At 39.5% G+C, this 13,622-nt stretch overlaps 1 protein-coding gene across 2 annotated transcripts in view; it reads right to left on the bottom strand.

The window, feature by feature from the left end:
- The window catches only part of LOC105465761 (zinc finger C2HC-type containing 1B), a 66,012-nt gene that overhangs the window by 28,244 nt on the left and 24,146 nt on the right, over positions 1 to 13,622 (bottom strand). The window contains exons 5-6 of one of the 2 annotated variants that reach the window (XM_011714348.3): positions 3,287 to 3,426; positions 2,023 to 2,110 (exon numbers count right to left, since the gene is read on the bottom strand). In XM_011714348.3, coding sequence (XP_011712650.1) covers positions 2,023 to 2,110; positions 3,287 to 3,426 — 228 coding nt within the window. The remainder of the gene's footprint in view (positions 1 to 2,022; positions 2,111 to 3,286; positions 3,427 to 13,622) is intronic. The other variant, XM_011714347.3, reaches the window with a different exon arrangement.

Raw genomic sequence — 13,622 nt, 5'->3', positions numbered from 1 at the left:
ATTAACCCCATTTGACAGATTAAAGTGAATCTCAAAGAATTTAAGTAAATCAGCCAAGTTTACCTAAATTATAGAATTAAAATTCAAACCCTGGCCGGGCACGGGGGCTCATGCCTGTAATCCCAGCACTTTGGGAGACAAAGGCAGGCGAATCACCTGAGGTCAGGAGTTCAAGACCAGCCTGGCCAACATGGTGAAATCTCGTCTCTACTAAAATTACAAAAATTAGCCAGGCATGGTGGTGGGCGCCCATAATCCCGCTACTTGGAAGGCTGGGGCACAAGAATTGCTTGAACCCGGGAGGCAGAGTTTCCAGTGAGCTGAGATCGCACTGCTGCATTCCAACCTGGGCAACAGAGTGAGACTCCATCTCAAGAAAAAAAAAAAAAGAAATTCAAACCCTGACTACTGAATGTAGAATCCTGGCTTTTTCTACATTGCACTTCTTCCCATGCTATCTCAGATGTCAAGACTGAATCTAAGCCAGGTGTGGTGGCTCATGCCTGTCATCCCAGCACTTTGGGAGGCTGAGGCAAGCAGATCACTTGAGGTCAGGAGTTCATGACCAGCCTGGCCAACATGGTGAAACTCCGTCTCTTCTAAAAACACAAAAATTAGCTGGGAGTGGTGGTGGGTGACTGTAATCCCAGCTACTTGGGAGGCTGAGGCAGGAGAATCGCTTGAACCCGGGAGGCGGAGTTGGCAGTGAGCCGAGATTGCGCCACTGCACTCCAGCCTGGGTGACAGAGTGAGACTCTGTCTCAAAAACAAAAGTAAAAAACAAAACTGAATCTATAAAACTGTATTTATCATAACCACTGCCCCTCAACACAAATATGTCCTCCCTCCTGTGTTCTATTATCTACAGAGATTGTCTTCCTATCTCTCCAGGCTCTGGAGCTGAAAACCTTATTGTCAACTCTGATCCCCTCTTTTATCCTATGTCTAATCATTTTCTCAGTCTCACCAATTATTTCTTAGATTCTCCCTCCCACACACCCTATTAATCTTCCTAATCTAGGCCCTCATTTTTTCCCTGTTGTGGTGGGTCCTACTTGGTCTCCCATTAATCCATGCGGAACAGTAGTTGCAAAAGTGACCTTCCTTAAAAGCCAGTTCCATGTCACTCCAGCCTCCACTGTTCACCCAACCCACACTGCCTGCAGGATGACACATGAGGCCAGTTGGACAGAAAGGCCAAGAAACTCCATCGTCAGAGAGAACAGAAGGCAGTGAATAGCAGGAGGAAGAGACGGGATGGCAAAGTACAAAGGAGGACTGCCTGACTTCCTGAGGACTTTCCAGTTCCTGCTTCCAGGCCCTCAGGTCTGGCTGTCCTTGATTTTAGGGTGTCTCTTCAATCAATTCCTCTTTTCTTCCTCTCTCAACTGACTTGAGTTAAAGCCTTTCTAGATCTGGCTGCCTATCTTGCCTGTCCCTGTCCTTCCTTCCCTCCTTCCTTCCTTCCTTCCTTCCTTCCTTCCTTCCTTCCTTCCTTCCTTCCTTCCTTCCTTCCTTCCTTCCTCCCTCCCTCCCTTCCTTCCTTTTCTTTCTTTTCTTTCTTTTCTTTCTTTCTCTCTATTTTTTTGAGACAGAGTTTCACTCTTGTTGCCCAGGCTGGAGTGTAATGGCATGATCTCGGCTCACCACAACCTCCGTCTCCCAGGTTCAACTGATTCTCCTGCCTCAGCCTCACAAGTAGCTGGGATTACAGGCATGTGCCACCACGCACGGCTAATTTTATATTTTTAGTAGAGACGGGGTTTCTCCATGTTGGTCAGGCTGGCCTCGAACTCCCTACCTCAGGTGATCTGCCCACCTCGGCCTCCCAAAGTGCTGGGATTACAGGCATGAGCCACCACATCTGGCATCCTGTACCTCTTTCATAGGTACTGTATGCTTTAGCCCCCCAGATGGGTGCCTCAGGCCACAAGCTGGATGTTTTGTGCATAAAGTGCTTCCCAACCCCAACTCTAGGCTGGTGAACCCATTTTGATATTTAAGGGCAAAACGTTTGCTTGCCTTTGAAGACTTCCAGGAATTGCAGTGCCTTCTTCTTCCATAGCTCTCCTATATATGCCAACTGTACCAGCTCCAAGTCCTCCTCCATCTTTCAATGACAAATTCTTGATCAACCAGTAGCTAGCACAGTTTCTGGTACACGTGTGATAGTCAATAACTCTCTAATGCTTATGGGAATAGAGCTCATGATCCACAGTCTGTGGGATCCGCTTTTGTTGGAAAGGGTCCCACCCCATTAGATACCGGATTTAACCAGAAGCTTTCTAAACAGGCTGCAGGGGCCAGGCACGATGGCTCACAGCTGTAGTCCTAGCACTTTGGGAGGCCGAAGAGGGCAGATCGCTTGGGCCCAGGAGTTCGAGACCAGCCTGAGCAACACAGTGAGACCCCATCTCTACTAAAAATACAAAAAATTAGCCAGACGTGGTGCCATGCACCTGTAGTTTCAGCTACTCAGGAGGCTGAGGTAGAAGGAGCACCTGCACCTGGGAGGTCAAAGCTGCAATAAGCCATGATTATACCATTGCACTCCAGCCTGGGCAACAGAGTGAGACCCTGTCTCAAAAATAAACAGTCTGTATACACTTAAAGTATTCAAACCAACTTTTCATGGCATCTAAGCATGTCTATGAAACGAATAGTTTTTATGCTATATTGTAGGTATGTACCTGAGACCTTTGATGTGTATGGTGCTGTTTGCTGGCTCCAGTTCTGTGGTTTATAAATCTACTGTCTTCCACTTCAGGTTGTTATTTTACTGATTTGCACCTAATTATAACAGCTGCTTCCATTCTTTCACATATCCCTTTAACTTGCTGATTCTGTGACTTTAAATAAAAGGTGAAGATCCCTCCTCTACAGAGCAAAACACATGACCTGTGGGGAAGTTGCCTTGGGACAGCCTGTCCCACTCAGGCAGTTTCACTTTAGATTCGTAATTCTTTTCTGGATGGTTAAGGTTGATACCTACTGTTTGATAAAGAGTTTTGCCATAATACTATAGAAACACTATATATTCAAGTCTTCACCCAAAGAAGCTACAAATACTTTAGAAATGTTTTTTTCTACGACACCCAAAGGTGCCATTAGCTGGAAAGCATTCTCCTTCAAAAGAAGTCAGCTCCCATAGGGATGAGCAATGGTGATCAGTTCTCTTCACCCTTACACTTCTTAGGATGGGTAATTGAGGTTCTCTAGGGAATTCTACCTGCTCACCCCAGGCATGCAAGGGCACAAGAGCCAACACCTGGGGAGAGATAGTTACCTGAGCTCTGGATGTCAATTTGGCTGCTGTCTGAGCTGGATTAAAGACTCGGCGAGAAGACTGATCCTTGCAGAAATTAATATGTCGCTCGGCTGCGGTTTCATTAAACCTCCTCATACAATATGGGCATTGAATATAATCTGAATGTAAAGATAACAAATGGCAATTAACATTTCAAAAACAACTACAGAATTATAGAGTGAACTACATTAAGTGAAATAAGGATATTATGGCTCATGCCAGTAATCCCAGCACTTTGTGAGGGTGAGGTGAGTGGATTGTTTGAGCCCAGGAGTTTGAGACCAGCCTGGGCAACATAGCAAAACCCTGTCCCTACAAAAAATTAGCCAGGTGTGGTGGTGTGTGCCTGTGGTTCCAGCCACTCGAGAGGATAGCTTGAGCCCAGAAGGTCAATGCTGCAGTCAGCTGTGATCATGCACCGCACTGCAGCCTGGGCAACAAAACAAGACACTATTTCAAATACGTAAATAAATAAATAAATATATAAGTAATGATATGAACTCTGCTCCAACATGAAAGAACAAGGTCCCAAACTCCCAAAGGGGGAGACATGCAGGGCTCAACTAAAGGACATGGCAGGGAAAAATGTCACAGCCTGTGCATTCATTTCAAGTATGTGCCCTTGAAATGTTTAAGTGATGTACTTTTCCAGAAAAACAAAGAAGATTATACTTAAGAGCTTCCCAATGAAATGAATTATTTAGTAAATCCTGTGTAAAGAAAGTAGTTCTAGAAACACAGAATGTTAATATTGATGGCACAGAAGGGCATAGAATATTCAAAACCTAGGTTGTAGTGCTGGGTGGGTCTTACAGAAGTTACGGAGTTACAGAGGGAGATGGGATGTTTCAAAATGGGGGTTTGGGAGATGTGAACGGAAGTCAATGGGACTGTGTCACTGGCCGAAAGACATACTGCTTTTGCAGTGGCTAGAATTTTTTTTCACTTAACTACTAAGTGAGCAGGCTATATTCAGGAAGGAGATAGTAATAGGATAAAAGGTGAGGACTCAAAAAATAGAAAAGGGAGAAAAGGAGGGATGATAGGAAAGTTCACCAAAAACAGCTTCAGCTTCCAGAGATGCAATGGCCCAGGCAGCTCCTCTCGGCCTCAGGTTCTCTGTGGTTCTGTATAATATCTTTTTGTCTAAATTCTTCTTTCATTTGCAATTACCAGACATAATTGGCTAGTGAGAGAAATGAGAACTGGGAAAGAGCCAAGATCTTCTTAGAACGTGGAGCTGCTCATAGCAAAACTAGGTTGGCACCTACCCCTCTAAATCAAGCAGAGATTGATGTTTGCTTTGTTTTGTTTTAGGTACCTTAAAGGGATAACATACTAGATATCAGCAACATAAAATAATCCCCCCCCCGCACCCCAAGAAGGTTGTGAAACTGCATCAACCTCAAACTCAGTGTAGAACTTGTGTTAGTGTATAGTCAAAATTCCTACATGTGTGGATGGATATTTCATGAAAGGATATTAAGAATTTTTTGTAAGCCACCTTTTAAAGCAGTTTGGGGAGTTTTCTATTTGAACAAATCATTTCCTAAAATGTATATTCATAAAATGTAACAATTGTTAAGCACTTACAAATTATCTGGTAACCTTATCCTTTATTTCTTACTCCATCCAGAAGGCAGTACCTCATCATTATTTAATACTGATTGAGCATCTACTTGGTGCCAGGTGCTGTCTTACACCTGGGGATGCAATGTCTCTGAAATCAAGGAGTAAGCATTCTAGTACAGAAACAAATAAATAAAAGTTTCACACGGAGATAAATGCTTTGAAAAAAACAGAACAGGACAGCACTGGAAAATGATAAAAAGCCCAGTGCTAGAGCTTGCCTGAGTGGTTTTGAGCCTGAGTTCTTTACTTGCTATCTGTGTGAACGCAGGCAAGTTACCCAACCTCTTTAAGCTTCCATTTTCCCAGCACCTACATATCACCCGTTTCGTCAGGTTGTTGTGAAAGTTAACTATGATAACCCACATAAAGGCTTGGCACAGTGGGCAGGGTGGAATATACTAAATGTTTTATAAATGCTAGCTATTGCTATAAGGAAACAGGTTCAGCAAGGTTATGTTTCCAACTACCAAAATAGAAGTGAAACTGCCTAGGAAAAAAGTACAATAGAAAGTGCCATTATCATTCAGAATTCATTTACAATAGTTTAGAAGAACCATCTAGAACATGGCTCTCAGCTTGGTGGTTATTTCTTCAATTTTGCCAGCTGGAAATCGAAGTCTTACATAAGAAATGCCGCAACCATAAACCCTACTCACATTAGGCAAAGACAATGATCATGGCAATACTGAGTAGCTTCCTTAATCCCACTTGCTCATTCACTCACTGCCACCCTTCTGTGTGTTTGGTACTACATATCACCATGGAGACAGCAGTTGAAGTCTATTTCTCTGCCAATGAAAATCTCAGAGATGACTAGGCAAACAGACAATTACTGCTTGGTGGGATAAACTGTAGAAGAGGAGGCACTAAGGCCTCTGGGAACCTACAGAAGGAACGTAAGTCCCCACCAGAGGGGCAGAGAGCAGGCAGGAGAGGGTCCTGTGGCTGAGAATTCAAGGTTGCTGATTCTATTTATGTTGAACTTCACATACTTTAAGAATTGTTGTGTTTTCTGCAACAATAATCTGAACCCAGCATGACCGCGTTATTTGTTCTACTGTCAGTTCAATCGGAGTCACCTCTCTTCCTCTATCAATAATGTTTTCAGAAAATCACCACGTCCTATTTATTTCGATAGGTAATGATTTTAAAAGTCAGAGTACAAATGAATTCTTATGAGGAATATGGTGGCCAGATCTCACAGAAAAGTGGAAAACCAAGCATTATTTTAAAATGCCAACATTGTGCTGTATATCCATGTCTATGTAGCTATATAAAATGGTAACTGAATGTCCCAGGTCTCACAGAAAAATAACAATTATAAATATTCTATATCACTGTCCCCATAAACTGTCACAGTATCTGAGAAATTTAAATCATTGACAGGCTTAGCTAAGTCACTAAAAAGCAGAATATAGGCATGTCTCAAAAACTGAGTCATGAAAATAGGGAAACATGCTGAGGAAAAAAGGGAAATTACTGGCACATTCATGCATGTTAGGCCATGTTATATATAATTCTAGTTATATGTATATAAATTCTCTCATACTGGCTGGGCACAGTGGCTCATGCCTGTAATCCCAGCACTTCGGAGGGCCGAGGTGGGTGGATCACCTGAGGTCAGGTGTTCAAGATCAGCCTGACCAATATGATGAAATCTTGTCTCTACTAAAAATACAGAAATTAGCTGGGCATGGTGATGGGTGCCTGTAATCCCAGCTACTCAGGAGGCTGAGACAGGAGAACTGCTTGAACCTGGGAGGTGGAGTTTGCAGTGAGCTGAGATCCTACCATTACACTCCAGCCTGGGCAACAAGAGCGAAACTCCATCTCAAAAAAAAAAAAAAAAGAAGAAGGAAAAACAACAACAACAACAGCAAATAAATTCTCTAGTACTTAAGCCTGAGAATTCTGGGCTAATATAAAATCTCTGCACAAACAAAATCATCCAATTGTGGTGAAAATATTGGGAGTGCATATAATCATTTGGTTTGTTGCATAAAATTATGTAAAGGGCACAAGAAAGAAGTTCATTATAAAATGATATGTTAGCATAGAAATATAAAGAAAAGAAAAATAAATTGAACATTTGGTGAGGCCTTACAAAAGGAATTTTTTTTTGGAGAAACAATAATTCCCACATTTTAGATCCAACTTGGATCTAACTTGGATCCAAGTTGGATCTAAAATGTGAGAGAAATTCACACAGCAGGACATCTGACATGGTTTCACTTATTCAATTAAAGAACCATAAGGTAGCCATCAATGCTGTAGCTTCTGATCTTAAAATGAATATATTTCTCATAAAAGATGTTTTTTGTTATATGAAACTTGTTGCCAAAGTACTTACATTATTACTAAAATCACAGCACAGATCTTTCTACTGAATATCTTAAGACAACACATCATTTCAAGTTATATTTTTATTAGCACTCAATAAAAGGGAAGCAAATATGAGGATTATTTTCTGGTATAGAAGTTCAGATGACTTATTTTTCAGACGATTTTATAGTATGACTACACTGTGGCTTTTCATTTTTGCACTTTCTTAAATAGTCTTTTTGAGGAATAATTTACACACAAGTAAATGCACCTATTTTACATGTACAGTTCAATGAGTTTTGACAAATGTATCCATTTTAACCACCCTAATTAAAATACAGAACATTTTCATCACCCCAGAAAGTTCCCTCATGCCCCCTTTCAGTCAATATTTTGCAAAACCCAGTCTCAGGCAACCAATTATCCATTTCCTGTTACTATTCATAAGATTTCCCTGACCTATAATTTCATATAATAGAACATCTATGTTACTGCATGTATTTCCTTCTTATTGTTGAATACTAGTCCACTTTGTAAATATTCCACAATCTGTTTACCTATTCAATTGTTGACAGATATTTTTAGTTGTTTCCAGTTTACGCTATATGAATAAAGCTTGCTTACGCTAACATTCATGTAAATATTTTTTATGGACACATTTCATTTTTTGTATAAATATCAAGAAATGGAATTGCTGTATAGGCTAAGTGTATGTTTAACTTATTAAGAAAATACCAGTGCAAAGTGGTTGTACTATTTTATACTTCTATCAGCAGCATATGAGACTTCCAGTTGGTCCACATCATAGCAAACACTTAACAGTGTCAGTCTTTTTCTTCTTTCTTTTTTGAGACAGAGTCTTGCTCTGTCACCCAGGCTGGAGTGCATTAGCACAATCTCTGCTCACTGCAACCTCTGCCTCCAGGTTCAAATGATTATCATGCCTTAGCCTCCCAAGTAGCTGGGATTACAGGAGTGAGCCACCATGCCCGGCTAAATTTTTTGTATTTTTAGTAGAGACAGGGTTTGCCATGTTGGCCGGGCTGGTCTCGAACTCCCGGCCTCAAGAGATCCACCCACCTCGTCCTCCCAAAGTGCTGGGATTACAGGCATTGTATTGTCAGTCTTTAATTTTAGCCATTGAAGTGGATGTGTAGTGGTATCTCATGGTTTTTAATTTGCATTTTCCTAATGAAAATGATGTTGAGTATCTTTTCATGTGCTTATTGGCTATTATTTTGTGATGTGTCTGTTCAAATACATCTCTTGACCTTTTCTGATTGGGTTGTCTCATTACTGAGTTTTAAGAGTTCTTTATATATTCCTGTTATGTCAGATATGCATATTATGAATATTTGTCTCCCTGTCTGTAACTTGCCTTTCCATTTTTGTTGTTGTTGTTGTTGTTTTCTTTATTGATCATTTCTTTAGACCAGATTCATTTTCTTAAGTCTCAAACTGAAATTTTTAATTTTGGTAAGGCCTAATTTGCTAATTTCCTTTTTTTAAAAAAAATTATTAGTGGATTTTGTGTTCTGCCTGGCAAATCTTTGTTGGTCATTAGTTGTAACCATTATATTAGGTCAATGATCCTTTTTGAATGACTTTTTATATGTGGTTGATACAGTTTAGATATGTGTCCCCTTCAAATCTCATGTTGAAATTTGATCTTCAATGTTGGAGGCAGGCCTAGTGGGAGCTGTTTGGATCATGGGGGTGGATCTCTTATGAACAAGCTTGGTGCTGTCCTTTTGGTATGGAGTGAGTTCTTGCTCTATTACCTCCCATCACAACTTATTGTTAAGAAGAGCCTGGGCTGGGTGCAGTGGCTCAAACCTGTAATCCCAACACTTTGCGAGCCCAAGGCAGGCGGATTGCTTGAGCCCAGGAATTCAAGACCAGCCTGGGCAACATGGAGAAACCCCACATCTACCAAGAATACAAAAAAATTAGCCAGGCGCGGTGGCATGCATCTGTGGTCCCAGCTACTAGGGAGGCTGAGGTGGGAGGATGGCTTGAGCCTGAGAGGTGGAGGTTGCAGTGAGCTGATATCATGCCACTGCACTCCAGCCTGGGTGACAGAGTGAGACTCCCTCTCAAAAAAAAAAAAAAAAAGAAGAAGAAGAAGAAGAGCCTGTCACTCCTCCTTCCCACCTCCTTCCCCTCCTTCTTGCTTTCTCTCTTGAAATGTGATGCCTGCTCCCCTTCACCTTCCATCATTATTGGAGACTTCCTGAGATCCTCAAGAGAAGCAGATGCAGTGCCATGCTTCTTGTACAACCTGCAGAACTGTAAGCCAAATAAACCCCTTTTCTTTATAAATTACCCAGCCTCGGGTATTTCTTTACAGCAACACAAACAGATTAAGACAATGGTATAAGAATCAAGGTTCATTTTTCCATATGGATATCCGTTGTTCCACCATCATCTGTTGATAAGACTAGCCTTTCCCCCAGTAAATTACCTTGGCATCTTTTAAGAAAATCGATTACCTACAGATAGGGGGGTATCTGTATCTAGATTCTATTTTCTGTTAAATTGATACACCAACACCAAGTTGTCATGATCACTGTAATGTTACAATAAGTCTTGACATCAGGTAATGTAAATACTCTAACTTTATGCTTTTTAAAAAACTATCTTGGCCGGGCGCGGTGGCTCAAGCCTGTAATCCCAGCACTTTGGGAGGCCGAGACGGGCGGATCACGAGGTCAGGAGATCGAGACCATCCTGGCTAACACGGTGAAACCCCGTCTCCACTAAAAAATACAAAAAACTAGCCAGGCGAGGTGGCGGGCGCCTGTAGTCCCAGCTACACAGGAGGCTGAGGCAGGAGAATGGCGTAAACCCGGGAGGTGGAGCTTGCAGTAAGCTGAGATTGTGCCACTGCACTCCAGCCCGGGCGACAGAGTGAGACTCTGTCTCAAAAAAAAAAAAAAACAAAAAAACAAACTATCTTGCGTATTCCAGATCCTTTCCATTTCCATAAGATTTTTGAATCAGCTAGTCAATTTCTTTCTTTTCTTTCTTTCTTTCTTTTTTTTTTTTTTTTTTTTTTTTTTTTTGAGACTGAGTTTCGCTCTTGTCACCCAGACTGGAGTGCAGTGGCACCATCTCTGCTCACTGCAACCTCTGCCTCCTGGATTCTCCTGCCTCAGCCTCCGGAGTAGCAGGGATTACAGATGCCCGCCACCACATCCAGCTAATTTTTTGTATTTTTAGTAGAGGCAGGGTTTCCCTGTGTTGAACAAGCTGGTCTCGAACTCTTGACCTCAAGTGATCCACCCGCCTCGGCCTCCCAAAGTATTAGGATTACAGGCATGAGCCACCACACCCGGCCAGCTAGTTCTACTCAGCAAAAATAACTTCTAGGTATTTCTATTAGAATTGCATTTAATACATAGGCTAATTTGGGTAGAACTGACATCATAACACAATCTTGAGTCTTCCAAACCAGAAAAATGGTACATCTCACCATTTAGTCTGGTCCTCTTTAATTTCTTGAAGGAATGCTATGAGATTTTCATTTTATAGATTCTTCATATATTTCATTAAATATACCCCTAAATATTTACTACTTTTTATGTTATTATAAATTTATTACATTTCTTTCTTTTCTTTCTTTTTTTTTTTTTTTTGAGATGGAGTCTTGCTCTGTCGCCCAGGCTAAAGTGCAGTGGTACGATCTCAGCTCACTGCAACCTCTGCCTCCCAGTTCAAGTGATTCTCCTGACTCAGCCTCCGGAGTAGCTGGGATTACAGGCACCCGCCACTGCACCTGGCTAATTTTTGTATTTTTTTTAAGTAGAGACTGGGTTTTGCCATCTTGGCCAGGCTGGTCTCGAACTCCTGACCTTGTGATCCACCCGCCTCGGTCTCCCAAAGTGCTGGAATTTACAGGTATGAGCTGCCACGCCCTGCCTTAAATTTCATTGTTTAATTGTTTATGTCTAGTATATAGAACTACAACTCACCTGTGTATACCTTATATCCTGAAACATTGTTAAATTCACTTTAATTCCAGTAGCTTTTTTGTAGTTCCCTAGACTTTTCTATATATACTCATTCATGATTATGTTGTCTGTGAATAAAGATAGTTTTACATCTTCTTCCCCAATTTACATGCTTTTTACATATAAATATAATATTTTAATTGATTTGATTTTTTTTGCCTTATTACACTGAGCATTATCAATAGTACAGTGTTGAATAGAAGTAGTCAGAATGAACATCCTTGTTTTTTTCCTGATCTCAGTGAGAAAGTGTTCAGTTTTTCACTATTAAGTGTGATGTTAGCTGCAGATTTCTCAAGGATGACCTTCATGAAGGAAATTCCTTCCTAATTCTACCTTGCTGAGAAGTTTGTTTTTTTGTTTTTTGTTTTTTTTTGTATTGTTTTTAATGTGTAAGGAGTTACACTTTGTGGAAGGCTTTTTCTCTATTGAGATGATCATATGCTTTTAAAAATATTCTGTTAATTTAATGAATTATGTCATTTTCTTCTTTTGACTTAATTTAGGTCTCATTTGTTCTTTTCCTAATCTTTTAAAGAGAAAGTTTAAGATAATTGAAGTAAACCTTTTCTCTTTTCTATTACAAACATTTAAAGCTATAAAATTCCTTCTAAGAATTAATTAAGCTGCATCCCACAAAGTTAGATGTTTTCATTATCACTCAGTTAAAAATACTTTCTAATTTATCTTGTGATTTCTTCTTAGATCCACAGGTTTAGGAATGACTTGTTGATTTCCAAATAGTCAAGATATATTTTGTCATACATTTCTAATTTAATTCCATTCTGATCCAAGAATATATTATGTATGATGTCAATTCTAAATTTGAGACCTACTTTGTGGTCCTGTATATGGTCTCTCTTGGGTGACTGTTTTATGTATACTTGAAAACACTGTGTCTTCTGCTGTGGCTATGTGTCATAGGATAAGTATAAATGTCAATTAGGTCAAATTGGTTACTGTTGCTCAACTCTTCTATATCTTTACTGATTTTCCTGCTGTGTATTCTATCAGTTACTAAGAGAGGAGTGATAAAATCTCCAAATATAATTGTGAATCTGTCTACTTCTCCTTCCAGTTTTGTCAGTTTTTGTTTCACATTCTTAGAAGCTGTTACTAGGCATATAAACACTTAAAACTGAAAGGTCTTCTTGATGTATTTATCTTTTGAATCATCATCTGTTAATACTTGCCCTGCAGTTAACTTCGTGCTATATTAATACAGTCATTCCAGTTTTATGATTATTGTCTGCATGTATATCTTTTCCCATGCTCTTAACTTACTTGTGTCTTTATATCAATGTGTTTTTCTTATGGAAAACTTATAGTTGGGTCTTGCTTTACTATTCAGTTTGACAATTTCTGTCTTTTATCTGGAGTCTGTAGGCCATTAATATGCAATTATGCATATGGTTACGTTTAAGTCTACCATCTTGTTATTTGTCTTTATCCCACCTGCTCTTTGTGCCTTTTTCCCCCTTTGGATTGAACTTTTTTACAATTTTATCTCTACTCCATGTATTGTCTTATTAACTAAATTGCAGTATTTTTTAGTGGTTACTCTAGAGCTTACAATAGGTATCTTTACCATACAATAGTCTACCTTTAAATGACACTATACCTATTCATGTATAATGTAAGAACCTTACAATATATGTCCATTTTCCTCACTCAACCTTGTGCTATTGTTGTCATACATTTCACTTCCATGTTATAATACCCATTATATGCTATTATTTATGCTTTAAAAAGTAAGTCATAACCCATAACTGATATTATCCTCAATGGAAAACACAAGACAAGGGTGTCTACTTTGGCAACTCCTATTCAATATAGTACTAAAAGTTCTAGCCAGAGGATTTAGGTTCGAAAAAGAAATAAAAGACATATCAATTGGGAAGGGAGAAGTAAAATTATCTCTGTTTCAGGTGACATAATCTTATTGTAGAAAATCCTATAGATCCCACAAAAACACTATCATAAATAATATTATAAATGAATTCAGCACAAGTTATAGGATACAAAGTCAACATACAATGATCTGTTACATTTTCATACACTAAAAATGAACAATCTGAAAAGAAAGTTAAAAATTCCATTTATAATAATGTCAAAATGAATAAAATACTTAGAAATAAATTTAACCAATGAAGTGAAAGACTTGTCCATTGAAAACTACAATATTTTGCTAAAAGAAATTAAAGAAGATGTAAATAATAGAAAGACATCCCATGTTCATGGATTGGAAAACTTAATATTATTAAGATGACAATACTACCCAAAACATTCTATATATTCAATTCAATCCCTAACAAAATTTCATTATAATATTTTTCCAGAAACAGAAC

Source organism: Macaca nemestrina, chromosome 5 (genome assembly GCF_043159975.1).
Source record: "Macaca nemestrina isolate mMacNem1 chromosome 5, mMacNem.hap1, whole genome shotgun sequence".
Classification (NCBI taxonomy): Eukaryota; Metazoa; Chordata; class Mammalia; order Primates; family Cercopithecidae; genus Macaca; species Macaca nemestrina.
Note: the sequence above shows the minus strand (reverse complement) of the source record. Positions and strands in the feature narration are given on the sequence as shown.